Raw genomic sequence first — 22,078 nt, forward strand, 5'->3', positions numbered from 1 at the left:
AAAAACTTAGAATTAGCCGTTATCCCCACTATAATTACTGTTGGTAATGGGATATGAGCAAAGTGGTGCTCAAAGGAAAATTATACTCAGATTAATTAATGAGCTATAGAAGAAACGCAAACAAATAAAGTTGAAGTGGCCAATGAAACCTAAATTGGATTCTCTAAATAAACCAATGAAGTGTCATTAAGAAAAAAGACCATATTAGTTAAAGTGATAAATGGATATATTTTAAAACCGTGAAAGTGCTAAAATGGATCTGAGTAATCTTGTTACAAGCTATTAAAAGAATGTGTATCTCGTTCTGGTTTGCTTTGGCCCTGAGTTCTAACATTGCTTTCTCTTGAGGCAAATTTTTTTAATACTTTAAAAATATAAACAGTAAAATTTCAAATAACAAAAAAGTAAACGCTGTATTGTTCTGGAACTCCTTCATAGAAATTAAATGTTAAACCTTTCATGTGCAGCACATTCACACACCATCTTTGCTTTTGGTTCTGCCATTCTTGAGTTAGTTTGTAGCCCCCCTCCTCCCCCTCCAAAAAACAGCTGTCCGTGCGAACATCCAGAATACCCCCACTGGCTTCCCTTCCAAGACAGAATCTTTACTGAGGTCACAGAGAAAGAGAGAATGAAATCTGAATCCTTCCAAAGTGATTTAATTTCTGACAGCTTGGCACAACATCAGCCAGTGATGGGATTTCTCTGTGGGAGGTATTGGAGGAGGCTGCTGGCACCGAAATGTTGAGATGCCCATGTCTTCAACCTTGTCTATGTTCTCCATAGCCCTTCCTCAGTGGTTCGCCTGATCACCACTGGCCACAAGTCAGTCTTGATGATCTAGGGGTTTCTGTGAAGTAAGAGCAGAGCTCTAACACCTCAAGAAGCTTATCCTGTAATTACCTGTATCCTAGAACACATCCAGGAGCATTAGGGAATTGACGGTTTAATTCCCCAGACCCATAAAGTATGCTAAATAGTATGACTATTTATTATTATATTTTGAAATTCAAAAATAAGAAAATGACTAGGTACAGTTTGGTATATACATAACAAAATATTGTGTGGCTCATTTATTTTTTATTAATATTTTATTTATTTATTTGACAGGCAGAGATCACAAGTAGGCAGAGAGGCAGGCAGAGAGAGGGGGGGGAAGCAGGCTCCCTGCTGAGCAGACCGCCCGATGTGGTGCTTGATCCCAGGACCCTGGGATCATGACCTGAGCCAAAGGCAGAGGCTTTAACCCACTGAGCCACCTAGGTGCCCCTGTGTGGCTCATTTATAAAGAATTAATAGTAGCCTGGAAAATGTGTACATTACTAATAGAAGTGAAGAAAGACAGAGTATAAACCATCTATATAACATTACCACAACCATTTGGAAATATACATACAAAAATATTAGAAATAAATATACTAAAATTGTGCTTGTCTCTGGGAGAGTGTGGTTATGGGTGATGCAAAAAATATTGCCAACTGTACTTCTCCATGTAGCCATCCCCTCCCAGGCCACAGACATAATTTCTGTGAAGCATCTTCCTCTACTTAAAAATTAAAAGCAACAACTGGCAAATACTGCACATGACGGAATGCCCATAAATCCAATACACCAACAAGATATAGAAAAAATGCTTGGAGGGCAAACAGGACTCATCCTGAGGTCACATTTGCTTTCCCATATTTGGTGTTGCTGGCTTTTTCAATGTTTAGAAAGAGAGTAGTCTCTGAACCAGTTCCAGTTCCAGTTCCGTCCAACTTCCATTGCTAACAATCCTCTTGTACTACCACCCATATCCTATTAAGGTAACTGCTTTATGAATTTGCTTTGAAGAAGCTCTTTTTAAGTATATATTTTTTAAAAATTCATCTAAGATTATAGAAGAAAAAATTGAGTAAGACTGGTTTTCTGAGGTGTGCCACAGCTTCGTCTCTGACAGATTATTTACTATAGAGAGACCAAAATTCAAAGTATCAGTTATATGTTTTAATAGCACTGCTTGCTAACTGGATTACACCTACATCTGACTCAATATGTTTTTCTTGATATTGAAAGTTATCCAGTGGGGCAGGGGGACAAATAAAAGTCAATATAAACTCAATAAAACAATTTTATATTGGCTTCCTTGTTCCAGGGAAATAGTAGCAAAGAATCTTACACATGACCATTGAAAACCAAAATCGCATATAAACCAACAAGAACAATCTGTATTATAGCCCCTTCAATATAAGTTGGTGCTTTAACTGAAAATAGGCTTTCAAATTATTTAGAATTCTCCAGAACAGTTTGAATATCTTCTTGTATTTTCTAAAAATTCTTCCCTCTGTTCTACCCAGAAGAATTATGTTCCCTCTGACTTAGAACACTTTTCACAAAAATGCTTATAAAGCTAAAAAAGGATTTTATTTAAGCTTATAATTCAAGGTAAGTGGACTGGAGATAGGTTGGCAGTCTGTGTTAATATTGTATTAAGTGGATTTTTTTTCTTTTATAAGCATGTTCATTTTTATTAAAGCCAAACCAACCTGACCATTTCGATAACATAAATAATAAACTGAGGAGCCCAGAAGATTACAGACAAAAATCATGAATAGTACCAAAGATCCACGATAGATGAAGTGTCATTTTTCTTTCAGCTCAGTATCCCTTTGCTTAAAGATGAAGTAGTACCACTTGTACATGGTACTGTGACTTTGTCCAGTCTTGCTGCTTCGCTAATTCTGGTGTGAAAAATTAAAAACACTCATTATAACTTAGAAGTTCACTTGAATGGTCTCTTCCACTTACTTTAAAGCAGCGGTAGCGCTACGTTTTATGGGGGGGGGGGGGGGGGGGAATCTAACACCTACTGACATGCTGTCACATCCCAGGCAGCACATTATTTTCTCTAACCGTCCTCCAGTCTGGGTCATATTTCTGTCTTATTGGTAAGAAAGCTGAGTGCTTTCTCCCATTCCAAAGACAATGTTCTTTATTAATGTTATTCCGACAAGAGAGTAAATCAACATAATGCACGTAATAAAAACCGAAAACAAAATTGAATTTGAGTGAAATACAGGGGAACCAATTGAAGAAAAGAATTTTTGAAATGCAGGGAAGCTTTCAGATAGAGTTCATCCTTTACCTTCTCCTAAGCTGTCATGCTAAGGGAAAAACCTCTAAATGAAGGTAGAGAGGCCTTCATTCGAAGTCCACACCTTGCTAGACCGCACAGGGCTCACACTCAAGATAAACCTCATGAATATAAATGAATGTGGAAGGGTCTTTACCTATGGCACATCCCTTATTAAATAACAGAGCATTTATCCCAAATAGAGACCTTATGGATAGAATGAACTTATTTAACCTCAGAGAGTTCACAGGGATTTAAAAAATCTTATGAATTTGGTAAATGTGGGATCTCAGTAGCCAGGCTTTATCCTATATCTTAGCTCACACCAACTTTAGGTGATTTGATATAATCTGGAAAATATAATAAAACAAATTTTCAGAGATAATGTGAAATGCTTCATTAGCTTTAGAGCATTTTATGCCCATATTTGTAGGCAGAGAATATCTGATTAAAATATGACTTCTATTGCCTGTGTTCATATTCTTAGCATTTTCATCAACGTATAATGAGATCATTTACGTTTTTATTCTGCATTATAATACCTATAAGTTGAATGCCTTTCTTCTTTTTTCCTGAAAATTACATTCTTACTGCAAAGCAGATATGTAAAGGAAAAATCACAAGTCCCCCATGCTAATCCCATTTCTCTCAGTTAAATTGTACACATATATTGATTCAGAAATTTCTCTGTGATTACACACACACAAACACAGCACCCACTAGAGTCATATTTTGTATACTGTGCCACAACTTAATTTTTTAGGACCACCAACATATAATGAATGTATCTTCTAGTCAGTAAATATAGATCAGGATTTCAAAAGGGTGATGTACCAGTTTATCTAGTTGAACCCCTTTGACAACAAAAAATATTGTAATGAAAATTTTTGCATACTTGTTAAAGTATTTTTGAAAGGTAGATTCCTAAAAGGGAAAAGGAAAATTAGAGAATCAGGTACATACACATACATATACATACACGGAGGTATGTAGTTTTCATCTTGATAGTTACTGCCAAATTGCCCTTCAAAGAATAGATCTCATTCTATTTTTAAGCTAATGAAAGAAATCTTTTTTAATTTCAGCTTTCCTGAGGCATCACTGACATACAAGATTGTGAGAAAGTTAAAGCACATCATCGTGACACGATATATGTATTCGTTGTGAAAGAACTCCATCTAGTTAATTAACACATCCATCGCCTAACATATTTATCTTTTCTGTGTGAAAAGATTTAATTTCTACCCTCTTGTACCTTTCTTAAAAATATCAAAGTATGAGCTGATTAAAACATAATTAATTGTATTCTCAAAGCATTCCAAAATAGTTGAGAGGACCATCTGCTTTCCAGCTAAGAAACCGCTTTAAATCATCTTTACTTACAAAAATATTCCTCTTTTTTTGACACAAGAATAGAAAAGTCATATTTTAAAGATCTAAATTAAACATCATTGTGACCTTGCTACATCGAAGGAACAAAGTTGCCTTAAGGCATTTTATTGATTATGAATTTTTTTTCTATGTTCCAAATTCAACTCACTGTATTATAAATAATAGATACCACTGTATTTATAATAAATAATATAGGGGCTCTTTTTTTGGACTTAGTCATCAAAGCATAAAGCATAAATATAAATTGCTATGTTGTAGAGGTCTCTCCCCTGTAGGCAGACAGTCCTTCAAATGCAACTCACTACAACCACATTTACCTGAGGAAGACATAAATTAGGCTGTAGAAAAGTAACACTCATTTTCAGGAAAATTGCCATGCCATCAAAAATACTACTAAAACTCTAGAGCTCCTCAGATACCACTTCTGGCCTCAAAGATTTGGTTATGTTACAGTTTTACTTCATGTAAGTGATTATGGAGAGACGTTCGGGGACTATCTAGAAAAGACCCACAACTTTGCACCCTCACGGATCTGGACTCTCAAGTCTCCAGCTAAGCTTGAGCCAGTATCTACACAAATTCATGAAAGAATGAGCTTATGCTACAACAGGCTTCTACTGAATTTTTAATAAATGCAAGATAATTTATTCAAATCACTGACACACAAAATGATTTTTTAGATCTCTCTCTCTTCTTCTTTCTCTTCAAAGCAGACTCAAATTTCCATTTCATTTGATTATAAATATTTAGGTTTCTAAAGAAAATAACTTCACTTGCGTTATCTTCCAACATTTAAAAGTGGGAGAAATAAGACTAATGTAGAGTAAAATTGAATATATTGGACTGTAAAATAAAGATTGAAAAGAAACATACAGGGATGCCTGGGTGGCTCAGTCAGTTAAGCGTCCAACTCTTGGTTTAGGCTCAGGTCGTGATCTCAGGGTTGTGAGACCGAGCTCGGCATCGGGCTCCACTCTCATGAGGAGTCTGCTTGAGATTCTCTCTCCCTCTGCCCCTCCCGATTGTGTGTGCACACTCTTTTTCTCTCTCAAATAAATAAACCTTAAAAAAAAAAAAAAAAAGAAACATACAGTCTGAACATATCTCACACACTGTCTGTGGTGGAAGTCTTGAAAACAATTCATTTAGATTCATCTAGAAGAATTTTTCATTTACAACTAATAATGAGAAAAAGACAACTAATCTCATTTTTCACCTGAATAGAAGGTTCTTTTAGTCCAGGACAATTCCATCTATTTCTATCCAATTTTTCACTTTAAAAATACTCTAACTCCTAAAAGGAGCCATCATATGCATCATTTATAAGCTTGACTTGCTTTGTGGATCAGTAGGCTGAGTGGTTTAATTGGGATAAATGGAGCAAGTAAAAGACCAATGAACCAGGGTGAGATTTTCTTGTATGAGTCAAGGGAGGTTCCTTGTTAATTTACAGTGGTCCAGCACTATTAAGAGCTGCTTCAAAAAGTTATTTTTGAGTTTCTCGAATGATTAATATAATCCGTTAAATTATGAAAAAAAAGACATTTCCTAAACATCTTGATCCCAAATCTATTATAAACTGAAATGGGTCAACATAATCTCCCTGACACAATACAGTCTTTAGAACCGAAACTACTAAAATAACAACAAACTGAGAAACAGAAGATCTCAATTTTAGAGCTAAACCAGCAATTAGCCTTAGGCAAGCCACTTAACCTCTGTGTGTCCCAATTTCCTCCATGTGTGGGCAAGCGAGTTGTGTGACTAGCAATATCCAGATTAGACACAACCAGAAATAAACACTAAGGAGAAACAGGAATTTTAAAATATTAGATATTTTTGTTCTCTCCTATATATCTGATTCTATATTTTTCGACATGATCCAGTTTAAATCTCATCTTCTTTGGAAAACTTGCTAGACTCTTGCCACTCCTATGACTTTACATTCTATTTACATTTTTTACATTATTACTTTATTATTGCGTTATTACATTATTATTTACATTACATTCTAGTTACATTTTGGTAATGTACAAAATACCATAAAAGTATATGATCTTATGATACTCGCTTTTACGGTTCCCTGTTTCCTCAGTTCACACTGAGTCCCCCACCAATCTTGACTGTAAGTACTTTGAGAATAAAGACTATCATGTAGTAGACATACTATACATAGTATTGATTAAATTTATCCTCTGCAGAAAAATCATAATTGTGAATGGAATGTGTTTAAAATTTGTTCATTATTAAATCGGTTGTACCACATCTTTATTTCAGAATGATTGATTATTAAGTATATGTTCCTCAGTAAAAATAAAATGCTATACTCTATGAATCTTTGGCTTAATATTCCAGTTGTTCATGATTCTCACTTTTTTTTAAGGTGGGACATCTTGGGAGCTGTCATTGGTACAGAATGTGGAACAGTAGAATCAGGTTTATCGATGGTCTTCCTCAAAGATGGAGAGAGGAAACTATGCACCCCATATATGGATACCACCGGTTATGGGAACCTGAGATTTTACTTTATTATGGGTAGGTATAATTTGAACAAATTTTGTTAACCTAAGGCAGAATCTACACCAGCCCAGATCCCTGTGGAAGTAAGATTGTTTGTTGTCTAACAACATAAAATGAAATTCATGAAATCACAGTTCTATTAGATGAGCAAAAGCTCACACCTGCTTCAGACCAGCCCCACTAGTACCATCCTATAAGAGAGCTAGTCCTGAAATGCCTTGGTAGTCCTGAAGGTAAAATGCCATAGACCTTCATCCCATCTCTCCTTCAGTGATCATAGCTGAAAAGACAATGGGAGAGAAGCTGAGAACAAAATCACTCCTTTGTCCAAAGTCCCTGGCTTCCCCCAGAAGCAGTCATCCAAGTAAGCCATTTGTTTTCATGGATATATCATCATTTCATCACTGATGAAATGAATGGGAAGTTAAGAAACAGGTTTATAATACCTTAATAACACTGTCCACTTTTTAATATGTGCCAAACACACAAAGAAAGTGCTCATAAGATGTACTTTTCCCCAGATTATTGTGGAGCATATAAGTAAATAAACATTTAGAAAAATACCCAAGGAAGAATGAGGGGGTTGAAATTAGGGCCCTCTCAAAATTATCGTGTTAGTTACGTATTCTTCCACTGGATGTCATTCCAGAAATGTGAGTAGGTGTCACATGCCTTTTTTGTTGAGTGACTAGAAAAGCACAGGCAACACCTGGAAGTGAAACAGGAAATAAACATTTAATAAACATTTAACACCTTTGAACTTACTCACAAAGATGGCAGCTCATCAGGACAAACAGGCCCCCTGAGTCTGGGCTTCAGTGCTGGCTGTTTATTTCCCTCACATTCCTTACTTCCTGCACGTTAGAGTGGCACGGTGAAGTTCAGATTGTCTCATGTTCCAAAACACTGTCTGCTTGATGCTACCTCATTTTCAATGATGATCTGTTTGATAAAGGGGAAGTTGTGCCTATAAAACATAATAATGTAATCTTCCTACATTAAGGATCTCCCCAATTAGACTCTGAAATGGACTGTATACTTAGAGACCCAAAGTTCATTTCCTTTACAAAATTAGAATTCAAACTGGCTCTCGTTTTATTAAGAAAGATTCCTGGGAAAGCTTAACCCTCCTCTCAAAAAAGTTGTGATAAACTTTCAGCTTGTCAGTGCTTCTAATTCTAAGCATTTTCACTTTTTACCATTTTTCACATAATATTCGAATTCTTGATTTTTTTTTCAAGATCAGTCATACTGAATCAACCCCATTCAGCACCTTTGTAAAGCACTGACTTGTTTATATAAGTGTCTTTGTAGAACAAATTTAATCATCTATAGTTCTTTCTGCATATTTTTTTTAAGATTTTATTTATTCATTTGACAGACAGAGATCACAAGTAGGCAGAAAGGCAGGCAGAGAGAGAGAAGCAGGCTATCTGCCGAGCAGAGAGCCCGATGTGGGGCTTGATCCCAGGACCCTGGGATCATGACCTGAGCAGAAGGCAGAGGCTTTAACCCACTGAGCCACCCAGGCGCCCCTCTTTCTGCATATTGTTAATGAATCAATTAAAATAATATTGATGATCAAGAAAAAAACTCATCTGAATGAGCTGACAATATATTATCCCAAATAAAAGCATCTCCATTTCATTTTAAAAATTAATTAATTCTGATTGAGTAGAGTCCACTGAGCTAAGTTATGTGGAGAATACAATCAGGGGTCATAATGGTACCTACATCTCAAAGTTGCTGATCAGTGATTGAATTCAGGCAAATCCCTTAAAACAGCACCTAATGCAAGTAGGTATGACTCACTGTATCTTTTTTTATACATAAAAATTACTTAGAATTCCTGCCCACAAGTAACATCTAAAAGTCAGTCAGAGAAAGACAAATACTGTATGATTTCACTCATATGTGGAATTTAAGACATAAGCAAAGGAAAGAGAGAGACAAACCAAGAAACAGACTCTTAACTCTAGAGAACAAAGTGATGGTCACCAGAGGGGGAGAGGGTGGAGGATGGGTGAAATAGGTGAAGGGGAGGAAGAGTACACTTGTCATCATGAGCCCTGAGTACTGTGCAGAGCTGTGGAATCACTGTATTGTATGCCTGAAACTAATATAACCCAGGAATTTAAATAAAAATTTTTAAGAAGAAGCGAGAATGTTATGGGCTATAATGAAATGAAATGGTATGTGCCAAGGACACTCTGGGTCGCTTCAGTGTTGGGATCAGGGCAACACTCCGTGAGGGAGATGACGTTTGAACTGGTCCTTGAAGGATGGCCATAATTTAAATCTAAAGGGATTTATAAACTGAAACCAATATAACACTGTTTTCATTACACTTGGATAAAAATTTTAAGAGCAAAAAAATTATAACTTACCTCTAAGGAAGAGATAGAGGAGGAATATGATAGTTCTCTCAAAGAAGAGGGAAATAAAGGGCATTTTATTTTATACAAAAGTCAGAACAGAAACTGTAATGTAAAAATCTGTCCCTATACTTCTGCCGATATATAAATGGGAGAGTTAATTTTGAGTGTCATATTGAAACAGGGTGAATTGTGAATATTAAAAACAAGTTTTTAAGGGTTTGAAGGGAGAAAAGAATGACAAGCTAAGCCAGCATTTTGAGAAAAAGCACAGGTATAAATTCACATGACTTGTTTGTGGCGGGTGATTTTCCCAATACAACCAAGTACAGAGGTAGAAGATGGGACAAGAAAAGAGAACCAGAACCAGAATGGCGATTTTCTTTAATATTAACTGAGGAGTTTGGGTTCTTTCTCTAGGCTTGTGGAGCCACCAAATGATTCCACTGTAACGTATTCTCATCTGTGTTTTAGAAAGATAACTCTGGCATGAATGTGAAGGAAAGACTGAAACACTCAGAAATTAGAGGATAGGAGGCCAGTTAGGGTAGGGTTGTCAGAGTTAGAAGGAGAAAAAAAAAAAAAACCAGCTTTTTAAAAAAAAAAAAAAATTTAAATGCGGGGTGCTTCGGTGGTGCAGTTGGTTAAGCATCCGACTCTTGGTTTTGGTTCAGGTCGTGATCTCAGGGTCATGAGATCGAGCCCCATGTCGGCCACCCCACTCAGCACAGAGTCTGTTTGACAGTCTCTCTCCTTCTCCTTCTGCCCCTCCCACTCATGCACAGTCTCTCTTTCTAAAATAGTCTTTAAAAAGTTTTTTAATTGAAGTGTAACTGACATACAATATCCTCTTAGTTCCAGGTGTACATAGTGATTTGGGAGTTTCAAACATGATAAAATGATCCCTGTGATGAATCTAGTTTCCATCTGTCACTGCACAGTTATTCCAGTATTACTGACCACATTCCCTATGCTGTCATCCCCATGACTTATTTATTTTATAACTGGAAGTCTGTACCTCTTAATCCCCTTTACCTATTTAAATCTGAATTTCAGATAAATAATTTTTCATATAAATATTGTTTGTGCAATATATTTCATCTGGCAAGCCTAAGTTAGGAAGCTATTGCACTAGTCCAAGCAACAAAGGAACAGGACAGTGAGAGTGGTAATAATATGAAGGAGGGGACAGAGAATAAACAGCTGAAGAGAAGGAACCAACTGAGGTTCACACCCAAAAGACTATGGGGATTATGAGATCAGTATTGGAAAGGAAAGAGATTTCTTTCTTGGATTTCTTCCTTGGATTTCTTGGATTTCTTCCTATTTCCCAAGATAGCAAATGTCCAAAAATAAATAAATAAAAAGCAGATATGGAGTAGAAGATTTTGGCATTACGTATGTTGAGGTTGAGGCTTCTGGAAAGCCATACGAAGGTAGACATTTTTCTGAGGGTCTGAACCAGATTTGAAAGTCATCAGCACATAGGTGTAAGTGGAACCACTCATCAGAGTTGCTGTGTTCTCCCAAACAGAAGGGAGAATAGACAAAGGACAGGAAAAATTCTTAGGAGGAACCCTCATCTAGGTAAAGGTGGAAGACGTAGAGCTAGACAAAGGATACTGAGAAAGGACATAAAGATGTGGGAGGAAGGTGTTCTATATTGAAGAAGGAAGGGAAAGGGTGGGGACCAGCCCACAGAGAAGCCAACCAGGATAGGGGTTAAGAACCCCACCCCCACCAAGAGACTTTTGAGCGAGTATTCCCCATGGTGTGGTGCTCAGGAAGCCAAAGCACATAGAGTTAAAAGAAATAAAAGACTTGTGTCCCTGAAAAAAGACCACTCCTTCAAGCAGTTCATCAGTAACAGAAGAAAAGAAATGGGGTCTGGATCTTGAGGAGAAAGCAGGATCTAGCAAAGGTGGTTTTTAAGATAGGAAAGGATGTAATAGGACAGGACAGTAGGGAAAAAACGGGTACGGTAAGACTGGACCTATAGAAAGACTTCAAAACTTTTCTAGCTGATGGAGAAGATGGCAACATGGAAAGAGATCTAAGATATGGTAGACAGCTTATACGGGCCCCTTTAGAAAATCATTGGCTGATTGTTTATCTAGACAAAATCACAATCCCTTCCTCCCTGGCCTGCCTGTACGTTCTTCCTTGGTCTCATCCCTTGGTTCAGATCGATCTACTGTGACAATTTCTGGAAAATTTGCTCAGTTTTCAAAATTTGGTTCAGGTCTGTTTCCTTCATTCATATATTCATTCAATACAAATTCATTGAGGACCAGTATCCGACACTGTTCTTAGAGTCAGAATGGGTGAAGGAGATAAAAATAATCGAACACACATCATTCATTCCTTTACTATTCCTTTACCATATTCACTGAACATCCCCATACACCCAGCACTTTTGTCCCCACTTGTATCTCTCTTCTCTGGATTTTGTCTGGGATTATGACAGCACAACACAGTTTACTCCTAATTGTCATTCTTCCATGTGTATTATTCTTGTTTTCCTTGCTAAATTACAAACTTTTCCCTTTTATTTTCCCTTCAAGCCCAATGTCCTGTACATAGTAAATAACAAAATCACTCTCCTAACATAAATATCTTAAAAGCTACTTAAAGCAGGACTTAAACTATTTGAAACCTGACTGTCCACCTAGTTTTTATTGAAATCTTCTGTAATTGCTGTATACAATGCCCCTTGAGTCATATCTCCCGACAATACATCAAAGCGAATGAAACTGAAGAAGAATCCGTATCTTTCTGTGCGAGCTGCTGTCACTGAAACTTCACAGAGCTGATAAATTGCCCCCTGAGGGATCTTTTAGATAAAGTCTGTCATCGTTTTAAAGTCTTGGCTCCTTTTGGACTTACTTCTTCTGTCATTCTGGGCGGGAGGAGCTCTCGCATGTGTCTCTGCTCCCTCTGAAAGGCAGGTGAAGTTCACGAACTGTTCTTAAGAGAGCAGAGACTTACAGGGAACAGATCAGTGAAATTAGAGAGGACTGGGGTGCAGTTCCTGTGTCTCTGGGTGTTTTGCTTTAAATCCACACTGCCTGTGACCTCCCACCTTCCCTGTGTTCTTTTTGGTAAGTCTTTAATACGTCCTCATAAAGTTACAGTTTTTAGATGGGGGTTTAGTTTTCATGCAGAGCTCTTCTCCCAGAAACAGTCATCTAGAATGACTTTGACTAGCTCTATTTACCACAGTGTAGCCATGTGTAATGAAATGCTTAAAAAAAAGAAAATATGGTATCAGATAGCAAAATCGTAAGGTTCTCTTTACCGGTTGTTGCCCTTAAATAATAAACATCTGTTAGGATGAAGGTGACATTATCACCACATCTGGCTGCTCTCTTCTCAGTTCGGATTAGTTAACTCAATAAATATGTATAATATGCCAAGTTATGTATGTCTAACAGATGTAACATGCTATATTTCTATGCTTCATAGATAACCAGAATCTAAGTTACTTCTATTATTATGATCTTTCGTATACTGATTAAGTTCTAGCTTTCTTACTTAAAGCATCACATGTCAGTAATTTCTTCCCAACATCAGACCCCAGTGTCCCAGACTGAGATTCTGCCATTCTTCCACCTTCCCTCTCTCCCTCTCTCCCTTCCTTTCTTCCTTCAGATGGTGAGTCTCAACCATTATTTGTTGATTTTACTAGATTAATTATCAGAAGGTAACCTCGTTCTAGAATTTTGAGGTTACTCTACTGTCACCGTAGAGTATTAGCAACAGAAATTGCCTATAGATAAAAGTTAACATTAATGGTGGTTAATTTAAGAACTGGAGGGAGTTGGGAGCCTGGGTGGCTCAGTGGGTTGGGCCGCTGCCTTCGGCTTGGGTCATGATCTCAGGGTCCTGGGATCGAGTCCCACGTCAGGCTCTCTGCTCGGCAGGGAGCCTGCTTCCCTCTCTCTCTGTCTCTCTCTCTGCCTGCCTCTCTTGTCTACTTGTGATCTCTCTCTGTCAAATAAATAAATAAATAAATAAAATCTTAAAAAAAAAAAGAACTGGAGGGAGTTTTTTGAAAGATAGGAATAAAATTAAGAGTTAATGTTATAAATTTTGGACCATAAGGGTAGAATATTTGCCAGGAAATCCACGTACCTACCTACATTCCTGCTACAATGATTGGTGCCATTGTGAACGGTAGCCGTGGGTGGGGAGAGGCCTCTGTGTAGACATGCAGTCCTTTAAAATCCAGATTCTGCAGACAATTCACTGAAGCCAGCAATAGTAAGGATGACTGGCTGGATGCAGTAGTGAAAAGAGTAAAGTCAAGGGCTAAAAGTCATACCATTGACTCACAGCTTTTCCATCAGTTATTTGAATGGTCAGTTTCAGGTTCCTGCTCTGTTGTTCAGTTTCATCCTCAGGATAATCTTAATTACCTTACGGTTTGAATGTTCCACTTGACTGTAAAGTAGACCAAAAGAGAATGAGCTACTCTGTGTACTTTCTAACAACCAAATGAGGTACAAAAATAAAAATGAAGAATGTAAAATGAACCGCAGTTGAGATGCCAGTACCTGGGGTGCCTGGGTGGCTCAGTGGGCTAAGCCTCTGCCTTTGGCTCAGATCATGACCTCGGGGTCCTAGGATCGAGCCCCGCATCAGGCTCTCTGCTCGGCATGGAGCCTGCTTCCCCCTCTCTCTCTGCCTGCCTCTCTGCCTGCTTATGATCTGTCTCTCTCTGTCAAGTAAATAAATAAAATCTTTTTTAAAATTAATTAAATAAGTTTTTTTTTAAAAAGATGCCAATACCTACTATGTGCTAAGATATTAAGGATACCAAGTGCAGCTGTTTAAGTAATATCACTCAGAAATAGTTGATGCAGTGAGTCACCACATTTTTTCAAAACCATCATCAATCAGGTCTGAATTTTGGCCAGTAAGACCTCAAATATAAGGAAGTGACATTTTCTTTTTTTTTTTTTTAAGATTTTTATTTATTTGACAGAGCACAAGTAGGCAGAGAGGCAGGCAGAGAGAGAGAGGAGGAAGAGGCAGGCTCCCTGCCGAGCAGAGAGCCCGATGTGAGGCTCGATCCCTGGACCCTGGGATCATGACCTGAGCCGAAGGCAGAGGCTTTAACCACTGAGCCACCCAGGCGCCCCAGGAAGTGACAGTTTCTTAAAAAGCAGAGCATATCTTTTTTAATGTGTGTTCAAATACGGACATGCCGCCACAGCTCATTGCAAACTATCATTTGAGCGATCTCACTAAGCACACAGTTACTTTGGCCTTGCCAAATAGCAAGCCTTCGATCTTTAGGAGGAGAGAGTTCTATCTGAACTATCTTGATAAATTATTTCCTCGGGTCTGGTTACTTTTGTTTAGGGTCATTCTTAAGGGACATCTGGGTTCTGTATTTTTTTATTCTGAACGTTAACACCACACGTGTTTATGGATGCAGTCTGGTACCAAGAACTTACAGTTTTTGTTTTGTTCAGGAGGAGTCTGTGACCCTGGAGATTCTCATGAAAATGATGTCAGCCTGTACGCAAAGATTGAAGGAAGGAAAGAGCACATTACACTGGATACTCTTTCGTATTCCTCCTATAAGGTACTGATGCCTATTCCAGTGCCAAATGGCTCCATCCCAGATCTCCCTAGACAGTCCGAGTTTGAAACCATAGAGATCCTGCTAGATGCGGAGAAGATCACTCTCTTTTAGAAGCCCAGGAAATTGCCAGTTTTCTTTAAAAGTGACATGGACATTTTAATATCCACTTTTTTTTCCTGATACAAACAAAAAAGGAGGTTTTTATCAGGACAAACGAAGTACGGCCCATTAGAGATGATAAGATGGAGTCCAGTACTCTTTACTCTTGTTCCCTAGAAAGCTCTGAAAGTGGCTCTCATTATAGAACCTCACAGACGTATCGGGCATAATGACTATTTATCCGGCATCTTAGGATTTCCTAGGCAGAAGACATCGTAGAAGTGTAGATTATTGTCACTTTTTTTTTCTAATTATAACCACTGAAATTGACGTTTTTTTCCTTTGCCCTTTGGATTTAGGGCATGTGCTGGACCCGGTTATTTGCAAACATCTTCAAAATTATGTGCGACACTCGTCATTAGGTGTAGAACTATTTTTTTCTAGTTGTAGATTTCTTTGCGCTGAGACTACGGACTACGCTCACACATTCATTATTAGTTAGGCTTTTCTCCACGTTGATGGCACCCTCGATACCGTAAAGAACTTGAACACAGCCAGCACCTAGCATTTCCTGGTTTCAGTTCGGAAGATGGGAGATAAACATTGAGGCTAGAATAGGGAACAATCAGAGAAAGTATCCAGCATACCCCATCTGCTAGGGTCATTCAAGTTAGACCCTTTGGGATTTCGTAATGGACTAGCTTTCCACCAGTGACTAGCTAGGGTTACACCTGCTCTGGTCAGCTGCTTGCCTTAGACCAAGTCAGTTATGTTAGTTATTATGGATTAACTGGTTGACGCTGGCTGTTACCACTTAGCATCCTGTTTTCAGAATACCTAGTTTGGCAACCGTTAGTGCCATACAGATTCACTTTTTTTTTTAAAAGAAGGCTGATGATAAAGGATAATGTGAAGTTGCCTTTGTGTTGGGCCAAGGTGTATAAAATGAATACATATGCTCTCATAACTTTTAAAGACCTTAGACTAATTAATCTTCAGGTAGAGAAGGGCCTGATCAGGCACACACAGAGAGTTCCAGGTGCCTGCAAAGGAGGACTCCTGAGTGACTCAAACAGATACCCACTAAAGACCACATCAACTCCATGAAATAAGAGTGAAACATGCAGGACCTCGCCCGGGGCTCATAAACGGCAGTTATATACTTAGTAGCTGCAAGACCGAATCTAGGAGAATTCACACAGACTCACATAGAGGGACGACGAGTGACTTCAGTTTCCTTTGTTTTGAAGGTTCCATCTTTAGTTTCTGTCGTCATCAATCCCGAGCTTCAGACACCTGCGACCAGGTTTTGTCTCAGGCAAAAGAACCATCAAGGGCATAACAGGAACGTCTGGGCTGTCGATTTTTTCCATGTCTTACCTGTTCTCCCTTCTACGATGTCTCACATGATACAGTTTTCCATTAATCTGGGCTGTGGAACACATCAGCCTGGCAACAGGTAGGAGGTCCTATTCGGTGAGTGTGTAAACTCGCACACTGATTAGAAATGAACATGTGGGGGTGCCTGGCTGGCTCAGTCAGTGGAGCATGGGACTCTTGATCTCTCACTTGTGAGTTCGAGTCCCATGTTGGGTGTAGAGATTACTTAAAAAATAAAATCTTTAAAAAAATAAATGAACACGTGGACTTGGCTATTAAGTCAGAGTAACTTCTTAGTAGGTTTCCAGCTGGATTTCTGATGAAACATCCTTTAAGAAAAATACACACTTCCCTCCACAAAGAGGAGCTCTTAATTAATATGTCGAGTATGACTGGATAATTTTAAGTAGAAATGAGTTCATGCTACGAGCTTGGTGTTAAGTATCAGAAGTGTTTGCACGCGCTGTGGCAGCCAATCATGCTGACAGATTGCCGAGAGAAGAAAAACAAATAAAACTGAAAAAAAGCTTGATCTCATGCGGGTTAGTGACCCCCTAATAATAGGCACCGAAACAAATCAGCACTTCAAGAGCTATGACTTCTCGGTTTCACTTCGCACAAGTGTTGCTCGTCCTTTCGAAGAATTTTGTGATCTCACATTCACGGGATGAGGTGGCAGTGTGAGACATGGTAATTGCCTTGCCATCTATCAGATTGAAGCACGCCAATCCAGTTCTCATTTGTTGGCTTTGAAAGATAGTCTGTTTCTCTCACGGTAATTTAACTGTTTGCCCTTTGAAGGCTGGTCAGACTGCAGGGGAGGGGAAGTGATCATTTTGGAAACAGCATCTTAAAATTTGTGACCCTAGTTCTACAAATGTTTAAGATACTTAGTGAGGGGTGAGTCTCTTCGTTTTCCCATCTTTGTACTTTTTTGTTGTGCTTGTCCTGGTGCTACCAGCGTCAGCTTGGAGTTTTCCACCAACCATGGGCGCTCCTGGTCCCTCCTCCACACTGAGTGTTTGCCCGAGATCTGTGCTGGACCCCACCTCCCACACAGTACGATCTACTCCTCCGAAAACTATAGCGGGTGAGTACGTTCTCCCTGAACCGGGAGACTTGAATCCATGTTGTGACTCAAAATCCAGGAGTAAACCTGAGATTCTACTTTTTCGTAATAGGTAAGGAAGCTGCCTTCTCATTTTCAGGTGATGTAGGAAGGATCTCACTTAGGAAAAAAAGCGTGGGGGGGACAATAACTTCAGTAAATCTGATGCAAGATCACAAATTACAGGGTCACTCATTCTATATGTACTTGGCTTTTATATTTTGGATATATAAATTTAAATTCTGTATCATGATTGCATGTTTATTGCCAAAAAGCTTCTTGCCAAAATACTTAGGGAAAGATGTAGCATAGAGAGGTAGAGGAAAGTGAAGCTGTGGGTTCAAACCTGGTTTTGCCGTCTCCTTGAGTAATGATATTTACTCTCTCACTTTCCCCTTCTAAATTAAGGACAATGGTACACCCCCTTTGAGGGTTGTTTAGAGAATTAAAGATGACTGTGCGAAACACCTTCCACCTTACAGAATAAGCACTGGATAAACTAGCAAAATTAAGTTGAGAATGATTTTCTTTCTTAGCCTCTCTTGAAATGTGCACAGGACCAAGGGAGAGCAAAAAGCAGAAAGCCCCATGTCGGCCCAGATGCATATCGTAGAATAATATGTAAGGTCTGAGTATTGACGTAAAAATTCCTAAAAAGAATGTCTAAAAACAAAGAGAATATCACTTGCTATTAAGAACAAACCCATTACTCCAGTGCAATACGGGTGTTTTTAGAAGCTCTACGTCTGTCAGAAAACAACAAACTCACTCCACAGGAGCAGTTGAAGAGATTATTACCAAACTTTAGTGCTGCCCCAAGCATTCGGGAACTAGAACATCAAAGGCACGTAAAAGAGGTTCAAAAGATGAGAATGTAGTTGTGAAGCTGTCTTGTGCTAAATTTCTTGCAGGTGGAACCGCATAACGATTCCCCTTCCTAACGCAGCGCTAACCAGGGACACCAGAATTCGCTGGAGACAAACGGGACCAATCCTTGGAAACATGTGGGCAATTGATAATGGTTGGTTTACGCCTGTCATAATCACATGCCATTGATGCAGAGTCTTCCTGTGCTTTTGTTCACTGGCACAGACTTAATCACATTTCTAAGTCATGGTCTTGCGATTCATTAAACGCCCTTTCTTCCCTTTCTCCTTTGCATTCCGTTAGAAGCCCAGGGATGCACAATCAGAAAAAAAAAAAAAAAAAGAAGGCAGCAACGTCAGCAATATTAGATGCCAGAATGTTTCAACACACATAATGTAGAAATGTGTAAAGCCCTGAAACGCAAATTCACAGCTGATGATGGGATATCCTAACATTTTCTTTGAATGTTTTACACAAAATTAACATAAACACTTCCCATACTGCATGTATTGAAATAAGACCCATTCTTCTCTTAGTAACTACTGCAACATCTGGAAGGCTTGTCGTTTAGATGCAGACACCACACATAAGGGAATATCATCTCTAAAATGAGACTTCCGAAACAAAAGTTAAACTTCCTTCTCAGAAAACAGTGTAAGAGGAAAATGCAGATATGCATAAAATATCCTATGTTATCTTCAGTTTTTAAGTGAATTGTTGATGGTTTTTGCGTGACTTTAAAGCCAGTATCACCTGGAGTGAGTGTACAGGAGAGAAGATATTTTAAGTTACTGGGGTGCATGACCATAAATATCTTATATTTGTTATTAATAACCCACTCTGGTTTTTTAATAATTCTAATTATAGGCAGATTCATAGATTTCCTATTTTCAGAGTATATCAATTTGACTGAGCAGTTACACTACGAGGAAGTAGAAAGGGAGGGAGAGCGACAAAATGTCAATACTTAAGCGAATCTAGCATAGCCACTGACTTTGTTCGATATTATAAAGTTGGATACATCATTGTTTCATGCTGACTTCCGTGTTTTAATAATGTTTCTGCTATTTTTACAAAAGACTTTATTTATTTATTGGAGAGGGAGAGAGAGCATGAGCAGGGAAGGGGGAGATGGAGCAGAGCAGGAGAGAGGGGGACAAGCAGACTCCAAGCTGAGTCTGGAGCCTGATGGAGGGGCTCAATCTCACCATCCCAAGATCATGATACCAGCTGAAACCAAGAGTCGGACACCCAACTGACTGAGCAATCTACCCAGGCAACCCAATATATTTGCTATTTTTAAATAATAAAAAAAATTGATACACTTTTAATGAAATACATTCTTGAAACTCAGGAATAATTTCAGGCAAGATAATTTACTGGTGAGCCAATGTAAACTCTTTAAGCAGTCTGTATTCAGAGAAGACCAATAAGAGCCCCAGACTTCAGAGACCACATAAGTTAACATAGTACATTTAACATAGTGCATTTGCAAAACCATCTAAAAATTAATTTGGAGCACCTGAGTGGCTCAGTGGGTTAAGCCTTTGCCTTCGGCTCAGGTCATGGTCTCAGCATCTTGGGATAGCCCCGCATCGGGCTCTCTGCTCAGCTGGGAGCCTGCTTCTCTCTCTGTCTCTGCCTGCCTCTCTACCTACTTGTGATCTCTCTCTCTCTGTCAAATAAATAAATAAAATCTTTTAAAAAATAAATAAAAATTAATTTGGTAAAATGGACTTCCTCCACTGGTAGAATATTTTGCATAGCATTTGAGTTACAACACCTGTTAATTAGCTATGGGGAATAAGTATGTGTGCCTCTGGGTAGTAGGATATGGGTGACTTTTCCACTGCTGACGTACTTTTCAGGAGTCCTATGATGAACTTATGTTACTTTGATAATAACAAAAGAAATTAAAAAAAACCTATAATAAAACAAATGAGGAAATTAAGAGTGCTATGAAGCACATACAAGCCTATGAAAAGAATATCTAAATTTCCTGAGGAAAGCTATAACATGATTCCAAGTCAGAATGTATCCCACCATCGTGTTGTGAATCGAAGGAGAAAAGGTAAGAATATAGGGAATGAGCATGGTTAGCAGTGAAGGTCAAATGCAAAACATGGGGCAGAATCTCCTCAATTCTGTTATCATCCTACATTACAAAAACAAGACCTGCTCTCTGGCTTCTTCACGAGACAAAGAAAGGACACACACTTAGTCTTTCCCAAGAGAAATGTGTGCCAGCTTGCCAAAGAACACTTCTGAAATCTCTCCCACTTCTCTATGGAATTCTAAATCATGTCAAGGAAAATAAACAGAGAGAAAAAAACAGGTCAATATCCTACTTCTGTTAGGAATGTTTTTCCTGCTAGTGTGTACAGGAAGTATTTTTGGAATCATCCTGAAGTTCTTAGCAAAATGGAAAATCCTAGGGCAAAGTATGTTTGTTATCACTTTTTAATTTTTTCGACTTGATTAAATTAATAATAGTGATAAAAACAAATTTGTCCTTTCCATACTCTTAGGAAAAAGGGCCTATAGACTTTCTCATGCCGTGAATCCCAATGACCCCATCATTAGTGGTGAGGGATGACAAGATTCTTAACTGCAATATTTTCATTGACTTGGAAAATCTTGTTTTATTGTTGAAATTTTTTTTACAATGGAAGCTTTTTGAACTATGACATGGGTGCATTCTAGGGCAGCCCTCCAGAGTGATCCCACAAAATGGAATGAACCATTTACAGGACTTGGAATAAATCCTACTGCAGCCATAAAATCAAATGTGCTGGGAAAATAATCCATAAGCTTTACCAGGCTAAAAAATAATGAAGCCCTTTCCTGATGTCTCAGTACTGGTGCTGTCCAGTAGGGGCCAACAAGGCAGATGGCGCAGGAAGAATTCTTGACCCCAGTGTTATGGTGATCATAACCATATGGTACCAGACAGCAAGCTAAGCATGAACATTTCTTTTGCTCTTTCCTCCAAGGAAAAGAGGAAAATATCCCATTTTAAAGAATAGGAACACTGAGGCTTAGACTGGATAAATCACTTATCCAGAGTTTTCCAGGTGAAGAAGGAATTTGAATCTAGGGTTATTTGACACCTGAAACCCATAACTTTAACCACTCAGCCTGCTATCTGATCTCCTCCTCAACCATCAGCTTCCTTCAGCAAGAGTTGTTCCTGCCTGCTTTGTGTCACACTTGAATTAATTGGCTCCAGAGAACAAGTGTTTGTAGGAGCATTATCCACAGGGAAATTTATTTTTAAATGAAATCATTTGACTATTTTGACATGATCACATGATCCCAAGACAGAAAAAAATGATCATGGAATGCAAATTTGTTTGTGCCTGAAATTGAATATGTGAGTCTTAACAACCATTGCATCTCTAATTCCTCATTGGTTTAGTTCCATTTTTGTACTTTTCAGTGTGTTACTCATTGTACTGATTGGTTATCAAGAGGCCTAATATCTTTAAATGTATTTGAGTCTGTTTATCTCAGAACCTACCATTCAACCACTGGGAACCCTTTTCTTGGCATTCCAAAGATTAGAATTGAGGTTTTTAATATCATTATCAGTCAGTCCCATTGTTTAGAAAAAACCTGCATTTCAGAGACGA

The 22,078-nt window shown here is 38.4% G+C and overlaps 1 protein-coding gene across 2 annotated transcripts in view; it reads left to right on the forward strand.

Moving 5' to 3' along the window:
* Positions 1-22,078, forward strand: part of LOC111155225 (reelin) — a 505,959-nt gene that overhangs the window by 318,448 nt on the left and 165,433 nt on the right. For both annotated transcript variants that reach the window (XM_022515343.1, XM_022515345.1), the window contains exons 12-16: positions 6,888-7,039; positions 14,880-14,992; positions 16,342-16,550; positions 17,433-17,561; positions 18,491-18,600. In XM_022515343.1, coding sequence (XP_022371051.1) covers positions 6,888-7,039; positions 14,880-14,992; positions 16,342-16,550; positions 17,433-17,561; positions 18,491-18,600 — 713 coding nt within the window. The remainder of the gene's footprint in view (positions 1-6,887; positions 7,040-14,879; positions 14,993-16,341; positions 16,551-17,432; positions 17,562-18,490; positions 18,601-22,078) is intronic.

This window comes from Enhydra lutris, unplaced genomic scaffold (assembly GCF_002288905.1).
Source record: "Enhydra lutris kenyoni isolate GAN:26980312 unplaced genomic scaffold, ASM228890v2 scaffoldscaffold40, whole genome shotgun sequence".
In the NCBI taxonomy this organism is placed as follows: domain Eukaryota; kingdom Metazoa; phylum Chordata; class Mammalia; order Carnivora; family Mustelidae; genus Enhydra; species Enhydra lutris.